General features: G+C 46.5%; 1 protein-coding gene across 1 annotated transcript; it reads right to left on the reverse strand.

Moving 5' to 3' along the window:
• Positions 1–2,235: 2,235 nt before the first annotated feature.
• On the reverse strand, positions 2,236–2,703 carry LOC130870438 (60S ribosomal protein L23a-like). Its single transcript, XM_057763165.1, has one exon. It carries the CDS (start codon positions 2,701–2,703, stop codon positions 2,236–2,238), a length of 468 nt encoding a protein of 155 aa, XP_057619148.1.
• Between the last annotated feature and the right edge of the window lie 16,662 nt (positions 2,704–19,365).

Below are 19,365 nucleotides of genomic sequence, written 5' to 3' on the forward strand. Positions count from 1 at the left end.
CCTGGGCACCATGCAGGCAAAGCACCCACACATAAAAGTCAATCTTTGTTTTAAGTAAGGGTAAAATGAAAGAAAGAATTCTGTTTTGAAAACCAGGGTTGTAATCTTAGTATCAAATATCAGATAAAGAATGTCCAAGGCTTGGGGTTTTATTCCTGCCTATTCATCCTGATTCATAAAGATAAAGGGGTCAGTTCATCAGGAAGACATAGTAAGCACAAATGTGTGTTCTTATCATAGCGAAATTCCACTATACGAGGAGCAAAAGCCTACAGAGGGGTCAGATGTGTCTCGAACTACTGTTAGGGACTCCACTCTCCCAGTAACTGATGATATGGGATAACTGATAGGGACCGTCGTGACTTAACTAGTGTTTATAGACTCTGACTATAGAGCTCGCATTTCTTAAGGAAATCATCCCAACTGACCATCAGCTGAGCTGAAAGATTCAATAAATTGAAAAGGATTGAAACCAAACACCATATCTAGCAACTAAGCTAACCTACCAACAGTTTTATAGGATAGAAAACCCCAAATATTTTTAAATTAAACAAAATACTCCTAAATAATCAATGTCTCAAGGAAGTCACAAGACCTCAGCACATCAGGAACCATACAAAGCAAAGGTATGGCACATCACTTCAGTAGCACAGCTCTTCCCCGGGGGGGGGGCTCTTCCCTGGGGGCATCTCTTCCCTGGGGGTCTCTTCCCTGGTGTCTCTTCCCTGGGGGCATCTCTTTCCTGGGGGTCCCTTCCCTGGGGAGGTCTCTTCCCTGGGGGCTTAAGGATCTGGGTCCACTTCCTAGCATTGGGGCACAAAAATCACCTTATCTATAATAATGCTGAAACAGCTCTTAAAGTTTTTTAACTTTGATGTTTATATGGAACAAAACAGAAAATGAAGAAGTCAAATGTTGACTCTTTGAAAGGAGCAACATCTGACAGGCCTGTAACTAGCCTGATCATAAAAGAACGCTGACATTTCCACACCAGAAACCAAAAGATGTTATCACCACAGGTTCTGCAGAAGAACCTCTGATGCACAAATTCAGTGACTTACACAAAGCAGGAAAACTGATTGGGAAGCAAAACTTAGTAAAAGTAATACGAGATAAAATAAAAAAATTTCAATAGTCCTCAAGAGATATTAAAATGTAATATCTAAACTCCAAGCCTAGATGTTTTCAGCAGTGAGTTACACCAAAACTTAAAAGCAAAACAAAACAAAAAATTTCTTCAGAATATTGCCTGAAAATAAATTCCAAATGAAGCCGGGCAGTGGTGGTGCACACCTTTAATCCCAGCATCGGGAGGCAGAAGCAGGAGGATCTCTTTGAGTTTGAGGCCAGCGTGGTCTACAGAGTGAGTTCCAGGACAGCCAGAGATACACAGAGAAACCCTGTCTTGAAGAAGAAAGAAAGAGAGAGAGAGAGAGAGAGAGAGAGAGAGAGAGAGAGAGAGAGAGAGAGGAAATTCCAAATGAAACATTATCAATTAGCTTGCGATGGTATCTAAATGGTGGTAGGGTTTCCACACACACACACACTGAGTATACACGCAGTTCCAACACCTGAAGACCACTATACTTCACTAGGTGAGTGAGTTTTCGTCATTGTGACAAATGCCTTGGAAAGTCATCTTAAAGAAGGGAAAGGTTATTCTGAGTAACTGTTTCAGAGGTTTCAGTCCATGGAGGGCGTGGCCATGTTGCTTTTATACCTATCAGGATGCAGGACATCATGGGGGTAACAGGTGGGATAAAAAAAAACACCTCTCTACCTCTTGGTGGTCATGAAGATGATAGAGAAAGGAAAGAAGGGCCTGCACCCCAATATCTCCTTCAAGGACAGACTCACAATGACCTTCCTCCTTTCACTAGGCCCTACTTCTTAAAGGTTCCACGCTCTCTCCAATACATCACAAGCTGTAGCCAAGACTTTTTGTCTTGGGATCTTGGTTGGAGTTTTTATTTTGGTTTGGTTTGGTTTGGTTTGGTTGTGAGCCTAGCCTTTAATGGTTAAGCCATTTCTCTAGCCCATTGGCTGTGTTTTAAGAGTCAACCCGTAGGGCTGGAGAGATGACATACTGTTTCCCTTTTCCCAAGTTTAAAGACCAGAGTTCAGATCTCCAGTATCCACATAAATGATAGGTGAGCATGGTGTCCCACCTGTAATTCTTTTTTTTTTTTTTATGGTGAAAAAGTGTATATTTAGAATTAGCCGGCTGGGCTCAGTTTAGATGATTCCAATTTTGTTGGCAACATCCAGAACATCATAATCAGGATCCAACCGAACATATGCCTTCTTCTCTCCGTCGGGCCTTATGAGGGTGTTGACTTTGGCCACATCGATGTCATAGTGTTTCTTCACAGCCTGTTTGATCTGGTGCTTGTTGGCCTTGACGTCCACAATGTACACAAGTGTGTTGTTATCTTCTATCTTCTTCATGGCTGACTCGGTGGTCAGGGGGAATTTGATGATGGCATAGTGGTCAAGCTTGTTCCTCCTGGGCGCGCTCTTCTGGGGGTTTTTAGGCTGCCTTCGTAGCCGCAGGGTCTTGGGCCGCCGAAAGGTGGACGATGTGCGGATCTTCTTCTTTTTGTGGCTGTGGACGCCTTTCAGCACTGCCTTCTTGGCTGTCAAGGCCTTCGCTTTAGCTTCGGCTTTGGGAGGGGCAGGAGCGTCCTTCGCTTTAGGCGCCATCTTGACGAAAAGGGCCCGCCTGTAATTCCAGCCTAGGAACGCAGAGGCAGGGTTTCCCCAGAACAAGGTTGGCTAATGCACTAGACAATATGACAAGATGGGAGTTTAATTAAGAGACCCTGCTTCACCGAATAATGAGGAAGAGGCATCTAGGATGATTCCCACCATCAGCCCCAAACCTCCTCATGGGCAAGAACCCACGTGCACACACACATCTTCTCACAGTGCCCCCAACACATAGAGCAAAAGATGCATGCATGTACACGCATGCCACACACACGTACATAGCACACATCTACCACATGTTTAAACAAGAGAAAATGTAAAACATGATCAATTCAACACCATCTCAAGTAGGGATGAGGCTGGAGAAAGGGAGGGTTCTGCTGTCAAGAGTGTATTCTAGTTGGCTTCATGTTGCTGACATAAACACCATGACCAAAGCAACAGAGAGAGAGAGAGGAGAGAGAGAGAGAGAGAGAGAGAGAGAGAGAGAGAGAGAGAGAGAAAGAGAGCGTTTCTTTGGTGTACACTTCCAGGTCACAGTCCATCACTGAGGGAATTCAGGGCAGGAACTGAAGCAGAAACCACGGAGGAGGGCTGCTTGCTGGGTTTCCTCCTGGTTCATGCTCAGTTTAGCTTTCTTCCTCTCCACCCCCTCCCGCACCCACACACACAGGGTTTCATTGTAGAAGAGCCCTGGCTGTCCTGGAACTCGCCTTGTAGACTTAACTGACAGAGATTCGCCTGCCTCTGCCTCTAGAGTGCTGGAATTAAAGGCGTGTGGTACCATTGCCCGGCTCAGATTGCTTTATTGTACAAGCCTACGTGGCCGCACTGGGCTGGACCCTCCCACATTCACTGGCAATCAAGACAGTCTCTCACAGACATGGCCACAGGCTAGGCTACCAGAGGCAATCCTTCCTTAGAGGTTCCTTCTCCCCAGGTTACTCTAGGTCTCTCAATTTGACACAGAAACTGACCAGGACAGAGCAATGACTGCTCTCCCAGAGGACCTGATATTGAGTGTGAGTGCTCACAACAAACAACAGACAACTGCCTGTAATTCCAGCTCCCAGAGATCCGGACGCCCCCCTCCCCCTCCCCTGCTTCCACAGGTACCCATACACATGAACACACAGCCACGGACAAGCACACACACACACACATAAAAATAAAATAAACTTTTAAAAGAAGTGATTAAAAATAAGAGTAGTTTTTTTCAACTCAACAAAGGACATTTCTGAAATTTCTGCTCTGATATCAGATCTAAGCTGAATTACTTAGAGAATCACTTTGTCTTAAGATTGGAGGCATGGCCCGGATGTCCGCTCTGCCTTAGATGGATGTACCAGTGTTTCAATTAGGAAAGAAACTGATATATATATATATATATATATATATATATATATATATATATATATATATACACACACACACACACACACACACACGTGTGTGTGTATACATACATACATACATATAAACCAGGAGATTCGAGAGGGGGAATGAACCCATGTCTTTGCAGCTGTCATGTTTGCTCCTGTCAGGACCTTCTCTTCACAACCTCAAGCAGGCTGGAAGAGAGGAGGCACAGGAGGAAAAGTGCAGAGGCCATAGCCTGCTGGAGGCCGGAGTTTGGTTGCAGCAGGAAGCTCTGGGGCAGAATAAACCAGCAGAGATGGGAGCCCTTGACTCCTGGAGCACCATGGCCAGAGGGAGCTGGCTGGGGAAAAGCTTGGCCTCCATCTCCGGAAGCACACCCTAGACCTGTGAAGAGATGAGGACACCTGACAAAGAGGCTGTCACTTCTGCCTCTGAGTCTCGTGCACACAGCAACCGGTGGAGATCATGCACCTAGGAACCCAAAGGTGTCACCCTCTGGCAGGTGGAAAAGCCAGAAGGCTGTGGGGTGGAGGGAAAGCTGCCACAACATGAACGACTCTGGGGTTACCTGACTGGGGAGTGGGAAGACGAGGGAATAAAGACAAGACAGACACACAGACACTAGTCCCGAGAAGCCGGGATCAGGTGGGCCGTGCACTCTGATGGAGATGCCTGAGTAGCCTGGGAACTTGGAAGGTTTGCTCCATCCACCTGGATGGAGGAGGCAGGTTTATTGCACACAGCTGAAGGAGGAGGCGGGTCTCGCTAATCTCAGGCCACTGTGTGAGCAGTCTTGGGCTGTAAACATCTCCATTCTCCTCAGAGGAGGAAGCTGCGTGTGATACTTCCTGTATAGACTGTCCTCATCTGCACAAAGACCAGGAGAAGGCTTTGCCATTCCCATGAGTCCAAGGCACTGGGATTCTTGATATGGCCTTGCTCATGTCAACAACACACATTCATTCAGCACTTCATCCACCACCACCCACAGAGAGCATTTTCCCAGCGATATGCAGGGCTGGCAGAAGAGACAGAGCCCCTGGGTAGGCAGGCCTGCATCATTCTCCATGACAATTCAAGGAGATTGAACTGTCAGAGACTGCAGACCCTGGGCTGGGAGAGATGCATGGACCATGGACAGGGCACTTACCTTGAAACACGCCTGCCTCATATCCCAGGGAGACACCCTATCAACTTGAGTCATCAAAAGTCACAGGAGATGTGGATACTGAGGCCAGTTTGGGGGACAAGGGCATATTTCCGAGGAAGCTAATTAGGAGAGTGACAGGCTACAAGCCTGAGGCACGGGTTAGAGTATCTGGAGGATGAGAACCGTTACAGGAGCTCAGAGGGAAAGATGCTGCTTTTGGCAGGGGTGGGGGAGGGTGAGAGCTAGGATAGAATGGCCCCCAGGTAGGAGGTGGCCCAGGCCACACTAGGAAGGCCTCATGTCACTTAGGTCTGCCTCCCAGGTATGCTCATTCCACAGAAGGTCTCCTTCAGTGTGTATAGCACCTGGGTCTTGGCATTCTGGTGGAAATAAAGACAAGACAGGTCCCAGTTTAAACTCATATCCCTTGGGAACCCTGGACAGGGAGCCAAAGACAGAGGCCCGAGTAAGCTGCCTTGCACTGAGGGGCAGGCTTCAGTCTGTGTTTTGCTCACTCTGTAAACTCTGTAAACCAGGCTAGCCTTGAACGCAAGTACTGGAACTAAAGGTATTCGCCACCACCAACCTGGCTTGATAGATTATTCTTTATTCCATAAGATTAGAAACAACCAGCCAGGCAGTGGTGGCGCACGCCTTTAATCCCAGCACTCGGAGGCAGGGACAGGCGGATCTCTGTGAGTTCGAGGCCAGCCTGGTCTACAAGAGCTAGTTCCAGGACAGATTCCAAAGATATAGTGAAACCCTGTCTCAAAAAATAAAATTAAAAATAAAAAATAATAAAAAAATAGAAACAAGCGAATCTATTACTGGCCTACTTGTTAAATATATGACGGACTATTATTACCAGCAACAATGAAGTATTATTGTTAAATGTACCGATAAAAACCTTCTTCTGCACAGAAAGTGTAGAGTAAATGTATATGCATATATGTTAGATGTGTGTAGGCGTCTAGAAGACAATAGAGCCAGAGATATAGCTTCCTGGTAGAGCATTTGCTTAGCATGCCAAGACCTTAAAGTTCATCTCCAGAACCATAAGCAGAGGTTTAAAATACACAATGGGGCCAGGTTTATGTTGGAATACACCTTTAGTTTAGCACTCGGGAGGCAGAGGCAGTAGGAAGGCCAACCTCGTCTACAAAGCAAGATCCAGGACAACCATAATTATTTAGAGTCCCTGTCTCGGAAAAAAAAAATGAATAAACCGTGGAAAGGATTTTAAAAATCAACAGGGGCTGGAGAGATATGTGGTTCAGAGATCTCACTGCTCTTATGGATGATGAGTTTGGACCTCGGTATCCACATCAGGTGGCAACCAAACGCAGCTGCCTGCAACTCCAGCCTCAGATCTGATACGCTCTTCTGACCTCCATGCACACCTGTCCTCACAGGCACTCAGAGACACACACACAAATACACATTACTTTTTAAATAAGTCTTTTTTCAAGACAGGTTTTCCCAATGTAGCCCTGGCTGTCCTGAAACTCACTCTGTAGACCAGGCTAGACTCAAACTCAGAGATCTGCCTGCCTCTGCCTCTGAAGTACTGGGTTTAAAGGCATGTGCCACCATGCCAGGGTTTTAAAAATAAATCTAAAAACAAACAAATAAACATTCAGGTGTGGTGGCACATGCCTATAATCTCAACACCTAATGGAAGCAGGAGGATTGTGAGTTGAAGGCCAAATTAGATTACATAGCAAGAACCTGTCTCAGAAGGCAGAGAAAAAAAAGGTCAACACAATGTTAGATACGATAACTGTGAAGAGGAGATTCTTGCAGTTCATTCATAAAAGTTTTTGGTACCTTTGAATCCTGAAGTGTGTGCACATAAGCATTCAAATACACATAAAAAGTTCAAACTAGTTGGGAAATTAGGGCAATGAGAAGAAGTCACATAGGTATAACTGTAAAGTCACAGACTTGGGCTACGGTGCAAGACAACTCACTCCAAATGCCAAATGACTCACAGAGACAGACAGAAGAGAAGACCCAGGGAAAGCCAGTGAAGGGAAAGCTCCCGGGTTCTAGATGGTTCTGGATGACTGTGACCTATGCTGGAAGGCATGGCAACAGCAACACCAAGGAGAGCAGACAGAGGTGGCATCTCAAAAGGTGACAAGGAATGCAGCTTTGGAGACAGACACATCCCTGACGCAGCAGAGATGTGGTCCAAGGCTGGGCACTGGCTCAGAGTCCACCTGCAAGAGGTAATTGTGCCCTGACTTTAGAAGTACTCAGGATGAAAGCACCCCCTCGCTCTGAGGGAGTCCCCAGGAGCCAGGTTGGGTGGTGCGCAGAACTACCCCAAGGCAGCTGGGTTGCTTCCTTCCCATACCCATACCCACACCGCATCCAACCCAGGCCTGTCAGTGCACGCCAATGGAGCGTGGAGATGTGTGTATGAGCCAGGAGGTATGACTGGAAGGAGATGGTCATGGAGACAACCAGGGTGGGCTGGCTAGTACCCCAAACGGAAAGGAACCCTGTGCCTCTCTATCCATCTGGACACCCAGCTCACTCAGCAAGGGCTGAGTCCTTAGTACTCCCCGCTGGCCTCTCCTAGACCCTCACCACACCTCCATGAGGTACTAGGAGCCTCTTCCCAAGGACAGTGGCAGCCCAAAGATTGTCCCCAAAGATGCATCTTTCCTGGTTCAGGCCCTGCCTCATCTGGTGTCTTGACGCCCTGTATCCCAGAGCCAGGGCAGAGGAGTTGTCAAGCGTCATCCCCCTCCCTGCCCTCAAGCTGCCTGAGTCACTGTCTAGGCATCGGGTACTGGCAGGCCAGAAGAGGTGGTGTCTGGCACCACCATGGATCCAAGCAAAGGAAGCCAGAGCCTCAGCTTCTGTTCAGGCTTGCCTGGGTTTGAGTTCTGGTCCCTCCGTGTACTAGGGAGGTAACCCTGGGCAGGACACAGTTTCTTGAAGCCTATTCTCTGCATCTATGGAAACAGGCACCATGTAACACTCCCTTCAACAAATACAGACTAATCCAGCAGGCAACATCTGGGGTGCCAATAATGGAGTGCTGAACAAGCCTTATCCCCATAGGGTGTGCAGTAGGTATAACGACTATACGCATTTTAGGGTTAAACAATATAAGGTATCCAGGAACTTGTCCAGTGTGTTGGTTGATTTTTATTGTTAACTTGACCCAACCTGGAGTCACCTGGTCACTAGTCCTTTGTCAACTTGGCATAAGCTAGAACCATCAGAGAGGAGGGAACCTCAACTGGGGAAAAGTCTCCATAAGATCAGGCTATAAGGCAAGCCCGTAGGGCATCTTCTTAATTAGTGATTAATGTGGGAAGGTCCAGCCCATGTGGGCGGGATCCTGGGTTTTCTAAGAAAGCAGGCTGAACCAGCCATGAGAAGCAAGCCAGTAACACTCCTCCATGGCCTCTGCATCAGCTCCTGCCTCCAGGTTCCTGTTTGAGTTCCTTCTTGGCTTCCTATAATGTGGAAGTGTAACCCAAATAAATCCTTTCCTCCCCAACTTGCTTTCTGGTCTTTCATTGCAGCAAAAGAAACTCTTAATTAGGAGATCTGGGAAGAGGGAACTTCAGTTGAGGAATTTCCCAGATGATATTGGCCTGTGGCCACATCCTCGAGATAGTGTCATGATTGATGCAGAAGGATCCATCCTGTTGAGGGTGGCACCATTCCTAGGCAGGTAGATCTAGGCTGTATAAAGTTAGTTAGTGGAGCATGAGCTAGGTAGATCTAGGCTGTATAAAGTTAGTTAGTGGAGCATCCTCCATGGTTGCTGCTCTGAGGTTCTGCACTGACTTCCCTCAATGATGCATTGTGGCCTGGGAGTGTAAAAAAATGAAATGAATCCTTCTCTCCCCAGGTTGTTTATGATCATGGTGTAGTAACATTTGATCAGCTGCATTTAGGGTATTGTTTTATCCTGCCTGGGCATACTTCACACGAGCAGTTTCAGCCTGTGGATCACAACCCCTTCCGGAAGTCAAATATCAGACATCCTGCATATCAGATATTTACATTACAATTTGTAACAGTAACAAAATTGCAGTTATGAAGTAGCAATGAAGTAATTTTATGGTCGAGGGTCAGCGCAACATGAGAAACTGTATGAAAGAGTCACAGCGTTAGAAAGGTTGAAAACCATGTTTTACACTGATCTGAAAAGGGATGTGGTGTGACTCCAGATTCAGGCGTTGTATAACCATGATCTCTAGATCTGGAATTGAAAGCTCTTCAGCAATGCAATAGGTCTAGTGTACACTTGGGGACAAGGCTGTGACAGTGATCACCATTCACGGTGGTCACCAGGCCCACAAACACTGCACGGGGTCCATGTTTTCTAGGCTCACTTTCACTAGAAAGGTGGTAAAGGACCCATCTCCTCCACGATGGCTTTGTCGCTGGGCATCTGCCTGTCTGGTTGGATCTCATGTTCCAGGAAGTAGAGCTCCCAGTGGGCACCGGCCGGCTTCACACTGGACTGCCCCAAGTGTACTGAGATGCACTCCCTCTGATAGGGCAGAGGGCAGCTTTGGAGAAACCTATACCTTGCCTGGACACACGTCCAGTCCCTTTTCCTTCTGTGGTTCTCTAGTTGAATGTCAAGGAGCATGGACTTTGCTCTCCTTTCTCTACTTCCTGTGTCTAAGCGTTAGTGGTGACATCGAGGGCCAACAGGGCACTGGCTGTTGGGGCTGCGCCAAAACTCTGGGGGAAACAGATGTGGGTAGATCTAAGAATCTAGGGCCTCACTCAGTGACTAAGCACTCCGACTAGAGACATGAGAGGACCCGACGGGTCTGGCAGAGTGCGATAGTAACCCATCTATGTCCAGAAAGAAATGGGGCGCCAACGGTGAGGAAGGCAAGAGAAAACGACAGCAAGCAGAGATGCCAACCCCAAATTTGGGATGAGGGTTCTTTCTGACAGGAAAGTGGATTCCACTGGAGGCTTGGTAGCCAGTGTTCATTATATTATTCCTTGTCCTTTTTTTTTTTTTTTTTTTTTTTTTGCATTACTGTGTTTCGTGGTTTTATTCGTTCATTCATCATTTCTGTTGAACTTGGGGCCTCACACAGGCTAAGCAAGTGCTCCATCACGCTTTGTCCTTAAAAAAAAAAAACGTGTTTTGAGACAAGGTCACACTAAGTTGCCTAGGCTGGTTTTGAACTCATGAGTGTCCCATTTCAACCTCTCAGCTGAGGTTACAGGCCTATACTACCAGGCCTGGCTAGTACTTTGTAACATTTAATGAGGATGTTTTATTCATAAACCTAACACACCACTGGCTTTAAAAATACGAACTACAGACCCTGACTTAAGATTTTTGGGTGAATGGAATTTATCTGGAAGTGATCTGTATCTGAGACCCAGGATATCTCTATCCCTCTTATATAAGAATCTTAACCTTTGTATTGCCATCCTCCTTATTAGATGGAGGTGATGATAAGAGCCCTCTCCTGGGATGAATGACTATGAGAGGTGGTTAAAAGAATACTTCGAGCCGGGCGATGGTGGCGCACGCCTTTAATCCCAGCACTCGGGGAGGCAGAGGCAGGCGGATCTCTGTGAGTTCGAGACCAGCCTGGTCTACAAGAGCTAGTTCCAGGACAGGCTCCAAAGCCACAGAGAAACCCTGTCTCGAAAAACCGAAAAAAAAAAAAAAATACTTCGAAGCTGCCAATCCCATTACCTTACATACACCCTGGGGTGCTTCATACATGGTGGAGATCCCTACCAGTTTCTCAGCCTCCGGTGTTATGATAAAAGAAGACAAATGAGTCCATCTGTGAGAGATGGGACAGTCAAAGACTCAAGTGCTCCCCAGGTATGGGAGGGAGGGAGTCTGATTTGCCTCGCCCAGTGCCTGGCAAAGTCAGCCCCTGCTGAAGTATCCCTGAGCCTAATTCAGTCTCCATTCATGAAATGAGACACAGTCCTGGCCCCAGGAACCACGAGCCTACACAGGGTGTCTGGCTTCTCAGGGAACAATGCTGCACACTGTGAGGCTGCAGGGCCTCTGGAGACGTGTCTCTTCGCCTCGGCTTCCCGAGCTCCTGTTTCGGTAAACATGGTATAATCTCCTACCCAGAAGGCTTTTTTGTGCTGTTTGGTTCCCATTTAATAAACATGAGTTAGAGGGCACGCATGGCCTTACAGACTTCTCATGCACAGCTCATCTTCACGGCAATCCCCTAAGTAGCCGCCTCTCCCCCACCCCACCACCACCCCCACTTTACAGTGAAGGAAACTGACCCTTGGAAAGGTTAAGCGACCTCCTCAAGGTCACGAGCAAAAGCAGACGTGTTCCGAGCAGGGCCAGCCTGGCTCCTACCATGCCTTTAACTATTCTTCCGTCTTGCCTGGTGGAAAGACAGTTGAAGATATCAAATGTGCCTGGCCCACGTACAACCCAGAACAACAGCTCTAGCTGCGCGGAGTCCTCCTTTCTCATTCTCTCTCTCCTGCTAATATGTAACTGAAAGGAGAGGTCAAACAAAGGTGTGACAGACGAGCCAGTAAGTGACAGCTTATAGAAGGACATCTCTCCAAAGCCGTCCTTTGAAGAAGGGAACCAGAGTCCCAGAAGTCTACATCTGTAAATGGGTGCAGGTTTTTTTGAGGGGGTTGGTTTTTCAAGGCAGGGTTTCTCTGTAGCTTTGGAGCCTGTCCTGGAACTAGCTCTTGTGGACCAGGCTGGCCTCGAACTCATAGAGATCCACCTGTCTCTGCCTCCAAAGTGCTGGGATTAAAGGTGTTGTGCTCAGATCATGGAGTCCCCCCAAAACCAACCAGGAGACTGAGTCCCGTATGTAAAAGCAAAGAGCCTTTATTCTTACACAAGTTTGCAAACTTGGACTCTCTGTGTGTCCAACATATTGGAATAATCGAAGAGCCCCAAGCTTCGTTAAAGTTGGGTTTTTATAGTAGTAGAGGTGGGGTGAGGGATCTCTAAGGTTCAGGACCCCTGATCGGCTGACATTTGTCTAGGGGTGTCCTGGTGAATGTGTGCAGGCAGGTGATGCTATCTACAACGGTTGGAAAGTTAGGAATTTCCTTTGGATGGTCTGCTCTTGGGTGGTGCCTGGGTAATTTCAGTTTGTGGTCCTTCCTGCAACCAGCCAGGTATTGCATCAGGGTAAACTACTGAGACTCAGGCCTCCATTAAGCTTAGAGGCATGAGTCACTACTGCCTGCCTGGGTGCAGGCTTTGAAGATTCAGCCAGAATGGAAACTGTCTGCACTTTCTGCTCAAATTCTGGTGTCCTCCCTGCCACTAGTCACCCTTGAATTTTTGAACAGCTCTGCTCCTGAGCCTAGGCTGTCCTACCTCTGGCCATTCCCTGTAATGCACCCCTGTGCCAGCAAATACAAATGGAAGTGTCTTTCTAACCTAACAATACTTTACTATATGCTGTAGCTCCATGAACATCTGGACTCCCAAGTTTCCTTTAGCCCAGCCTTCTGGATTTACTGGGCCACCCAGCCCTGCTTACCATACTGCCTGGCCAGAAATGTCTAAAGTCTGATGCCTGTGTGTAGTGATATTGTAACCTAACAAATAAAGCTTGCCTAAAGATTAGAGTGCAGAGCTAAGCTACTAGTTAGCCATAGAGCTGGGCAGTGGTGGCCGTATATCTTTAATCCCAGCACTTGGAAGACAGAGTCAAATGGATCTCCGAGTTTAAGGCCATCCTGGGCTACACAAGATCGAATCTGTCTAAAAGAAACAGAGCTCACACAAAGGTGATCCCAGCATTTGGGATCCCATGCTTTTATCTCAGCACTAGGGATGTGGAGACAAGAATGATATGGCTGGGCGGAGAGAGGAATAGAAGGCACGAGAGGACAGGAGCTCAATGCAGTCTGAGGGTGCAGTCTGAGGATTCCTAGAGCCAGGATCACCCCTTCTGTCTGTGCATTGGTAGAGCCAAGAACTCTCTAGTGGCTGGCTATTCTGCTTCTCTGATACTCAGCATTAACCCCTATATCTGACTCTGGGTTTTTATTATTAAAAACTATTAGAATTCATGCTACACCCATGCATCTGCCACTGGGCCGAAAGATCAATCTGCAGTAAGAGACTTACTCTTGATGTACCCCTTCTGATGGCTCTCAGTGGGGAATGTAAAATACACTGTGTCCCAGGAGAGTTGGCCTGCTGACTGTTACAGAAACAGCAAGCAAGTGCTCGAGAGGCCAGTCTGGGTCCAAACACAGGGGAGTTGAGTGGGATGGGCAAAGGTGGGACAAGTAACCACATACAGGTATCCAGGTCAGGTCTGTTGCCAGTCACACAGTCCCATTTTCGGGATGACCCTCACAGCTGGCAGAAGATGTTGAAATCAAGCCCCCAGAGTGGCTAACACAATGAGAGAGTGTGGGTGGACGACGATGCTATCTGCAGCAATCCAGAAATAATGAGTCCTCAAGCAAGAGGTGAAAACCTAGGGCATTCTGTGTAGAAACTCAGAATGCCATGAAATATACGGAACCAGAGTCTAACAAAGCCCATGTCTAAGACCTACAAGCACATAACTTCTTTGGCCCTGGGCTTCTCATCTGTCCAATGGGGGAGAAGAATAATAAGAGTTTTTCAAAGGAGAAAAACTTACATAAATGCTTGGCCCAGAAGTGCTCCTGTTCTCTGCCAGCAAAGCAAGATGATGAATTTGTTTGTGATTTTGAACTAGCTCTTGTAGACCAGGCTGGCCTCGAACTCACAGAGATCCACCTGCCTCTGCCTCCCGAGTACTGGGATTAAAGGCCTGTGCCTCTACCGCCCGGCTGTTTTGTCTATTTGGGATAAGGTCTCATTGTGTAGCCCTGGCTGACCTTCCTGCCTCTACCCCCCAAGGGCTGGGGTTGTAGGCATGAGCACCATACTTGGCTTTTGCTTTATAATTCATAATGAAGTTTTGCCCCTGTCTACTTGGATTCCCTCAGCAGCTTTGCAAAGGAGACAAGATGGTCCTCTCTCTCCCAGGATGAAGAAGGAGGAGAAAATGAAGCCTCTGGTGTCCCACACAAGGTCACAGGGGAGTTCATTAGTGGTGGAATTAAGATTCTTCTGAGACTTGAGCTCAGCTTCTTCTTGCACACAGCAGTGTTCACAGCCCCATAACCGCTCCTATTTCCACTTTAAATTATATATGTGTGGCTATATGCCTTCTTAAAAACACTCCCCATGTCCTTATCTCCTTCCTCCCCAGTCTTGATCCCATGGCAAAATTACTTCAACTCTCTTGCCCCCACTTTGGCTTCAGCGTTCTCCTTCAACTAGACTAGAACCTGTTAAATCCATTTCTTCACCAACTGAATAGTGGCTGTAGAGAAGCCGAGAGCTTCCCTTACCAACGGACCCAGTTTCCATGGACTCCGGCCCTGTGTGGCCATCACAGTGCATTTCTTCAGCTCATCCTCCAGGTAGAACCACAGCCAGGAATAGGGTGTCACTGAAACTAAAAGTCGTTATCCTTAGCAATCCAGCCCAGGAAGTAGTGGCTAACGTGAAATTCTAGCAACTGTGGCCAATGCTAGGAAACTTGTTCTGAGACAGAGGCTTTTTCCAAGAGCCTCTTACCACCCAGGTAAGGAATAGCCCAGAATCTCCAGATGTCTACCTACCATTGTGGGTAGGGACCAAAATCTCCAAAGCCAGGATTTTCTCTTTCTTCGGGTCTAATTGGCAAAGAGGGGAAACATTGGCTATGAAAATACCCAGGGTTGATGAGAGAACCAGAGACTTTAGGAATTATTAACAAGATGGACACACATGGACTAAGAGGTCCTTTTAGGTCCAAAACTCACTTGTATAGCCATTAAACTTCTTCCCAACTTTGGACTTAGATGTCTCAGAATGGGTCTAGTCATTACCAATTCTACTATCCAAATGCCAGTTGGATGTCTTGCAAAACAGTTTAAAGATGCTGAGGGGTTTGGGTTGTGTTTTGTCTTGAGATGAGATCTTTTTTCTTTTCTTTCTTTTTGTTGTTTTTGAGACAGGGTCTTTCTTGCTGTATCACCAAGGCTGTCCTGGAACTCAAATTTCCTCTCCTACCTCAGCCTCCCCAATCCTGGGATTACAGATGTGTGCTGTAGCAGTTATTGTTGTTTACTCTTTTGCTTTTTAGTGGTTCCTGCCACCCAGCTCCCAAAAATCACACATGAAGGCTTATTCTTTCTTGTGAATGTCCGGCCTTAGCTTAGCTTGTTTCTAGCCAGCTTTTTTCTTAAATTATTCTATCTTTTGCCTCTGGGATTTTACCTTTCTCTATTTCTGTATATCTTTTCTTTTCTCCTTATTTCATGTCTGGCTGTGTGGCTGGGGCCCTAGCATCCTCCTCTCCTCCTTTTCTCGCTCCTTCCTCCTCTTAAGAACCCTAGTTACACATGGTTCCTCCGTACTACTTCCTATCAGCTAGTTGCTGATGCAGCCTCCTGACCACAGGTTAATTTTATTTAATCAAACAAATGTAACATGTCTTTGCATCATTAAACAAATATTTCACAGTATAAACAAATGTAACACATTTTAAATTAATATTCCACAACAGTGTGCCACCGTGCTTAGCCCAAAATAGAATTTTTAAAAACATATAATGTTATCTAAGTTATAAAATAAGAGACAGTCAATATTGGCAATTCCTTTAACAATTACCATTGGGCAGTCATTATATGCTAAAACACAGGCCTGGGTGTAAGGGGTCCAGTAGAGAAGACAAGAAGTCTTTTCAAGGAGCTTATACGTTTTTCCTTGGGGGAGACAGACAATAAACATAAAACTCAAAGGGTCGACAAGATGGCTCAGCAGATAAAAGTGCTTGCAGAACAAACCTGATGACCTGAGTTTGGATCCCTGGATCCCACAGTGGGAGGAGAAAACCAAATCCTGGAAGTTGTCTTGTGACCAACACATTCCTCATGGCACATGTGTACCCACACTCACACCACTCACAATAATAGTAGTAGTAGTAATAGCAATAATAAATATAAAGCAGCGCACAAGGTAAAGAAAAAGCTGGGAGACTACTGCTTGAGGTTGAAAAGGAATAGAATAGGAAGACACTATTATAGTAAGTGTGTTTTAATACCAGCACTTGGAAGGCCAAGGCAGGTGGAAATTTGTGAGTTCAAGGCCAGCCTGGTCTACATAGTGAATTCGAGGTCAGCCAGAGCTATGTAGTGGGATTCTATCTTTAAAAAAATATATACAACTGAGATACCTGGCTATAGCAGAACCTGGAAAGAGCCTTCTAGCAAGACTGGCTAACGAGACCAGCCTGGTCTACAAGAGCTAGTTCCAGGACAGGCTCCAAAACCACAGAGAAACCCTGTCTCGAAAAACCCAAAAAAAAAAAAAAAAAAAAAAAAAAAAAGACTGGCTAGGAAGTGTGCCTGGTGTGTCCAAGGAAGGCAGCAGAGAAAAACAAGAGCAAGACCAGCTCCTAAAGTGAGGAAGGCCTCAAAGGCTCTCTTTGAGGCCCAGTGGCCAGTAGGTTTGTGTTTTGGGGACAGGTTTGTTTCGGAGAGATCACAGCAGTGTGAGGAATGTGTTATAGAGTCTCAAAGTGGACCACAACGCTGGCTGGGAGGAGACTTCAGGCATTCAGGGAAGAGCGGAGCATGGCTTGGACTAACTGTACAGAAGGAGGACAGTGAGAATAGTCACTCACTAAGGCAGGGCAAAGTAGCCCTCCTAAACAGCCTTGTGTGTCCTGTCCTGATTCCTCAGACGGATTTCCTTTTCAGTACTCGCCTTGTCAATTGCTCAAACCAAGGGGTGAATCTAGATCACTCCAGATCTTCGCCTTCCTCCAGAAGTTGGCTGTAGAATGGGCTCGTGAGACCTGAGGATGCCTACTAATGTGTCCTCCCCACCCCTTCCCTTTCCTTTTTTCTTGTAGAGGGTTTGCTTTAAGAGAAGGTTTTTCTCTTGGATGAAAAGAGCCATAAGAAACCTTTCTCCTTCCCTGCCTCCATACAGTGTCATATGAGGCCATGATACTTGGAGCTGCGGCAGCCGTTTTGTGATCAAGTGGGAAGATGTCATCAACCTACTGAGGGTGCCAGAGGAGAAAGCTGGTGATACTGAAGTTCTTGGTGACACCGTTGACGTAACCCTGGATCGGCCCTACTCTGACTTCTAACAGGGTAATGAATATCTGCATTGTTTAAGCCTTGATTAGACATGCATTCCAATATTTGCAGCCCCCCAAAAAATTCTAATGAAAGAGCAGGAAGGAAGGCCAGGTATGGTGGCAAACACCTGTATTCCCAGACACCCTGTCTCACAAGAGAGAGAGAGAGAGAGAGAGAGAGAGAGTGTCAAGAAGAGACAGCCAGAGATGGAGGGGGAAGTAATGGTTTTTTCTTCACCATTGTGTGAGCAGGCAATGTAATTCTAACTCTAGTCTTTCTGTAAACCCCTAGAAATGTTACAATACGTATACAGCAAACATTCAACAGTCCCCAAATAGAAATAATATAGTGAAAATCCTAGCCGGTTGTGATGGTACACACCTGGAATACTGATACTCAGGAGGCTGAGGCTGGAGGATCATGAGCTCAAGGTCAGTCTGGGCTATACAAGGAGAGCCCATCTCTTCCTCATAATAATAATAACAATAACAATGTAAGTAGGTCATAGAATAACATAGTCACAGGCTCCAGGGATTGGAAAGTGGTTATGAGGGAGGGTGTTATTTTGCCTACCACCGTTGTTAAATATGAACACAGGGGGGCTGGAGAGATGGCTCAGAGGTTAAGAGCGTTGCCTGCTCTTCCAAAGGTTCTGAGTTCAATTCCCAGCAACCACATGGTGGCTCACAACCATCTGTAATGGGGTCTGGTGCCCTCTTCTGGCCTGCAGGCATACACACAGACAGAATATTGTATACATAATAAATAAATAAATGTATAAAAAAATATGAACACAGGTCTGGAAAGAACTCCCAGCACTAAGGTAGATTTGACAGCTGGGATTTCATATGACTGCAGAAAAGCATTAGCAGAGGAGACAGGTCTCATTGTAAGGCTGACCCTCATCTGGAACCTGGGACTCTGGGTCTCAGTGTTCACAGTCAACAGTGGGTGGATATGGATAGATCGTTGTACACAGACTGTATACGCAATATGGTTTGTGCCAATTACCAAAATCTTAGCATAATAGTGGAAGTGAGTAAGTGCTAGGCAGAGGTGCTTATGGGGCAAGCCTCCGGGAAAGTCTCAGCTACTGAGTCTCCAGTGGGTTTCCATGGTTTCTGCATCCCTGAAGCTTGGAATGGAAACCTGATCGAGTCAAGTGAATGAAGAAAGACAGACACATAAATAGAAAATTTAGGGTCAGGTGGACTGTGAGCACTCTGATGGAGACCCACTATTGAAAAACTAGAACCTTAGCACATTTACTATGTAGAGCGTGGGTAGAGGAGTTAGTCTCTGTAAGGGAGCACTCTCAACTTATAATCATCCGCTGAAGCTGCAGTTGGTAGTTTGTGCATACACTGACCAATGGTTCATGAGCATTTATGCTTGCACCAGAGGACTTGACATGGTTGTACCCATGACAGAAATGCACACGCACTCAGGGTGCCGTTCATTCCTTACATGGTCACTCGGGACTGCATCGGCTCCCCACACATGAATAGAAACATTGCAGGGAAATGTTAGTGGTCTTTATGTTGAAGGAAGAGGATGCTATGCATGAACCCTGAGTGTAGAAAGCAAGCAGAGACTTCCCCAGACTCCACCCGTGTCTTTCCCCTTTTGACCCAGTGCCCATCATTACAACATAACTGCTACCAACCTTAGCCATGACCACAATTACGTGAAAAATCTGTAAGTCTTCTAACTAAGAGTCTAGGGACTCTTCTAACATGGAGGGCACTACAACCCAAAAATCCTCATCTTTTCATATGCTAACACCATCAAGTCTAAATAAAACCTTTCTCCTTTTGTTTGCTTGCTTGCTTTTCACAGTACTGGGGACCAAACCCAGGGCCTTGCACATGCTACCTGAGCACTCTACCCCTAGGCTATACCCCCAGCAGAATGAAATATTTCTGAGAGGGACTTTGGCATCTCAACTGTTTAGTTGCAACTCCCTTAGG

The sequence above is a fragment of the Chionomys nivalis genome, chromosome 2 (assembly GCF_950005125.1).
Source record: "Chionomys nivalis chromosome 2, mChiNiv1.1, whole genome shotgun sequence".
NCBI lineage: Eukaryota > Metazoa > Chordata > Mammalia > Rodentia > Cricetidae > Chionomys > Chionomys nivalis.

Bases quoted from the DNA above. Each gene is read 5' to 3' on its own strand.
- LOC130870438 (XM_057763165.1), bottom strand. From the start codon at position 2,703: ATGGCGCCTAAAGCGAAGGACGCTCCTGCCCCTCCCAAAGCCGAAGCT.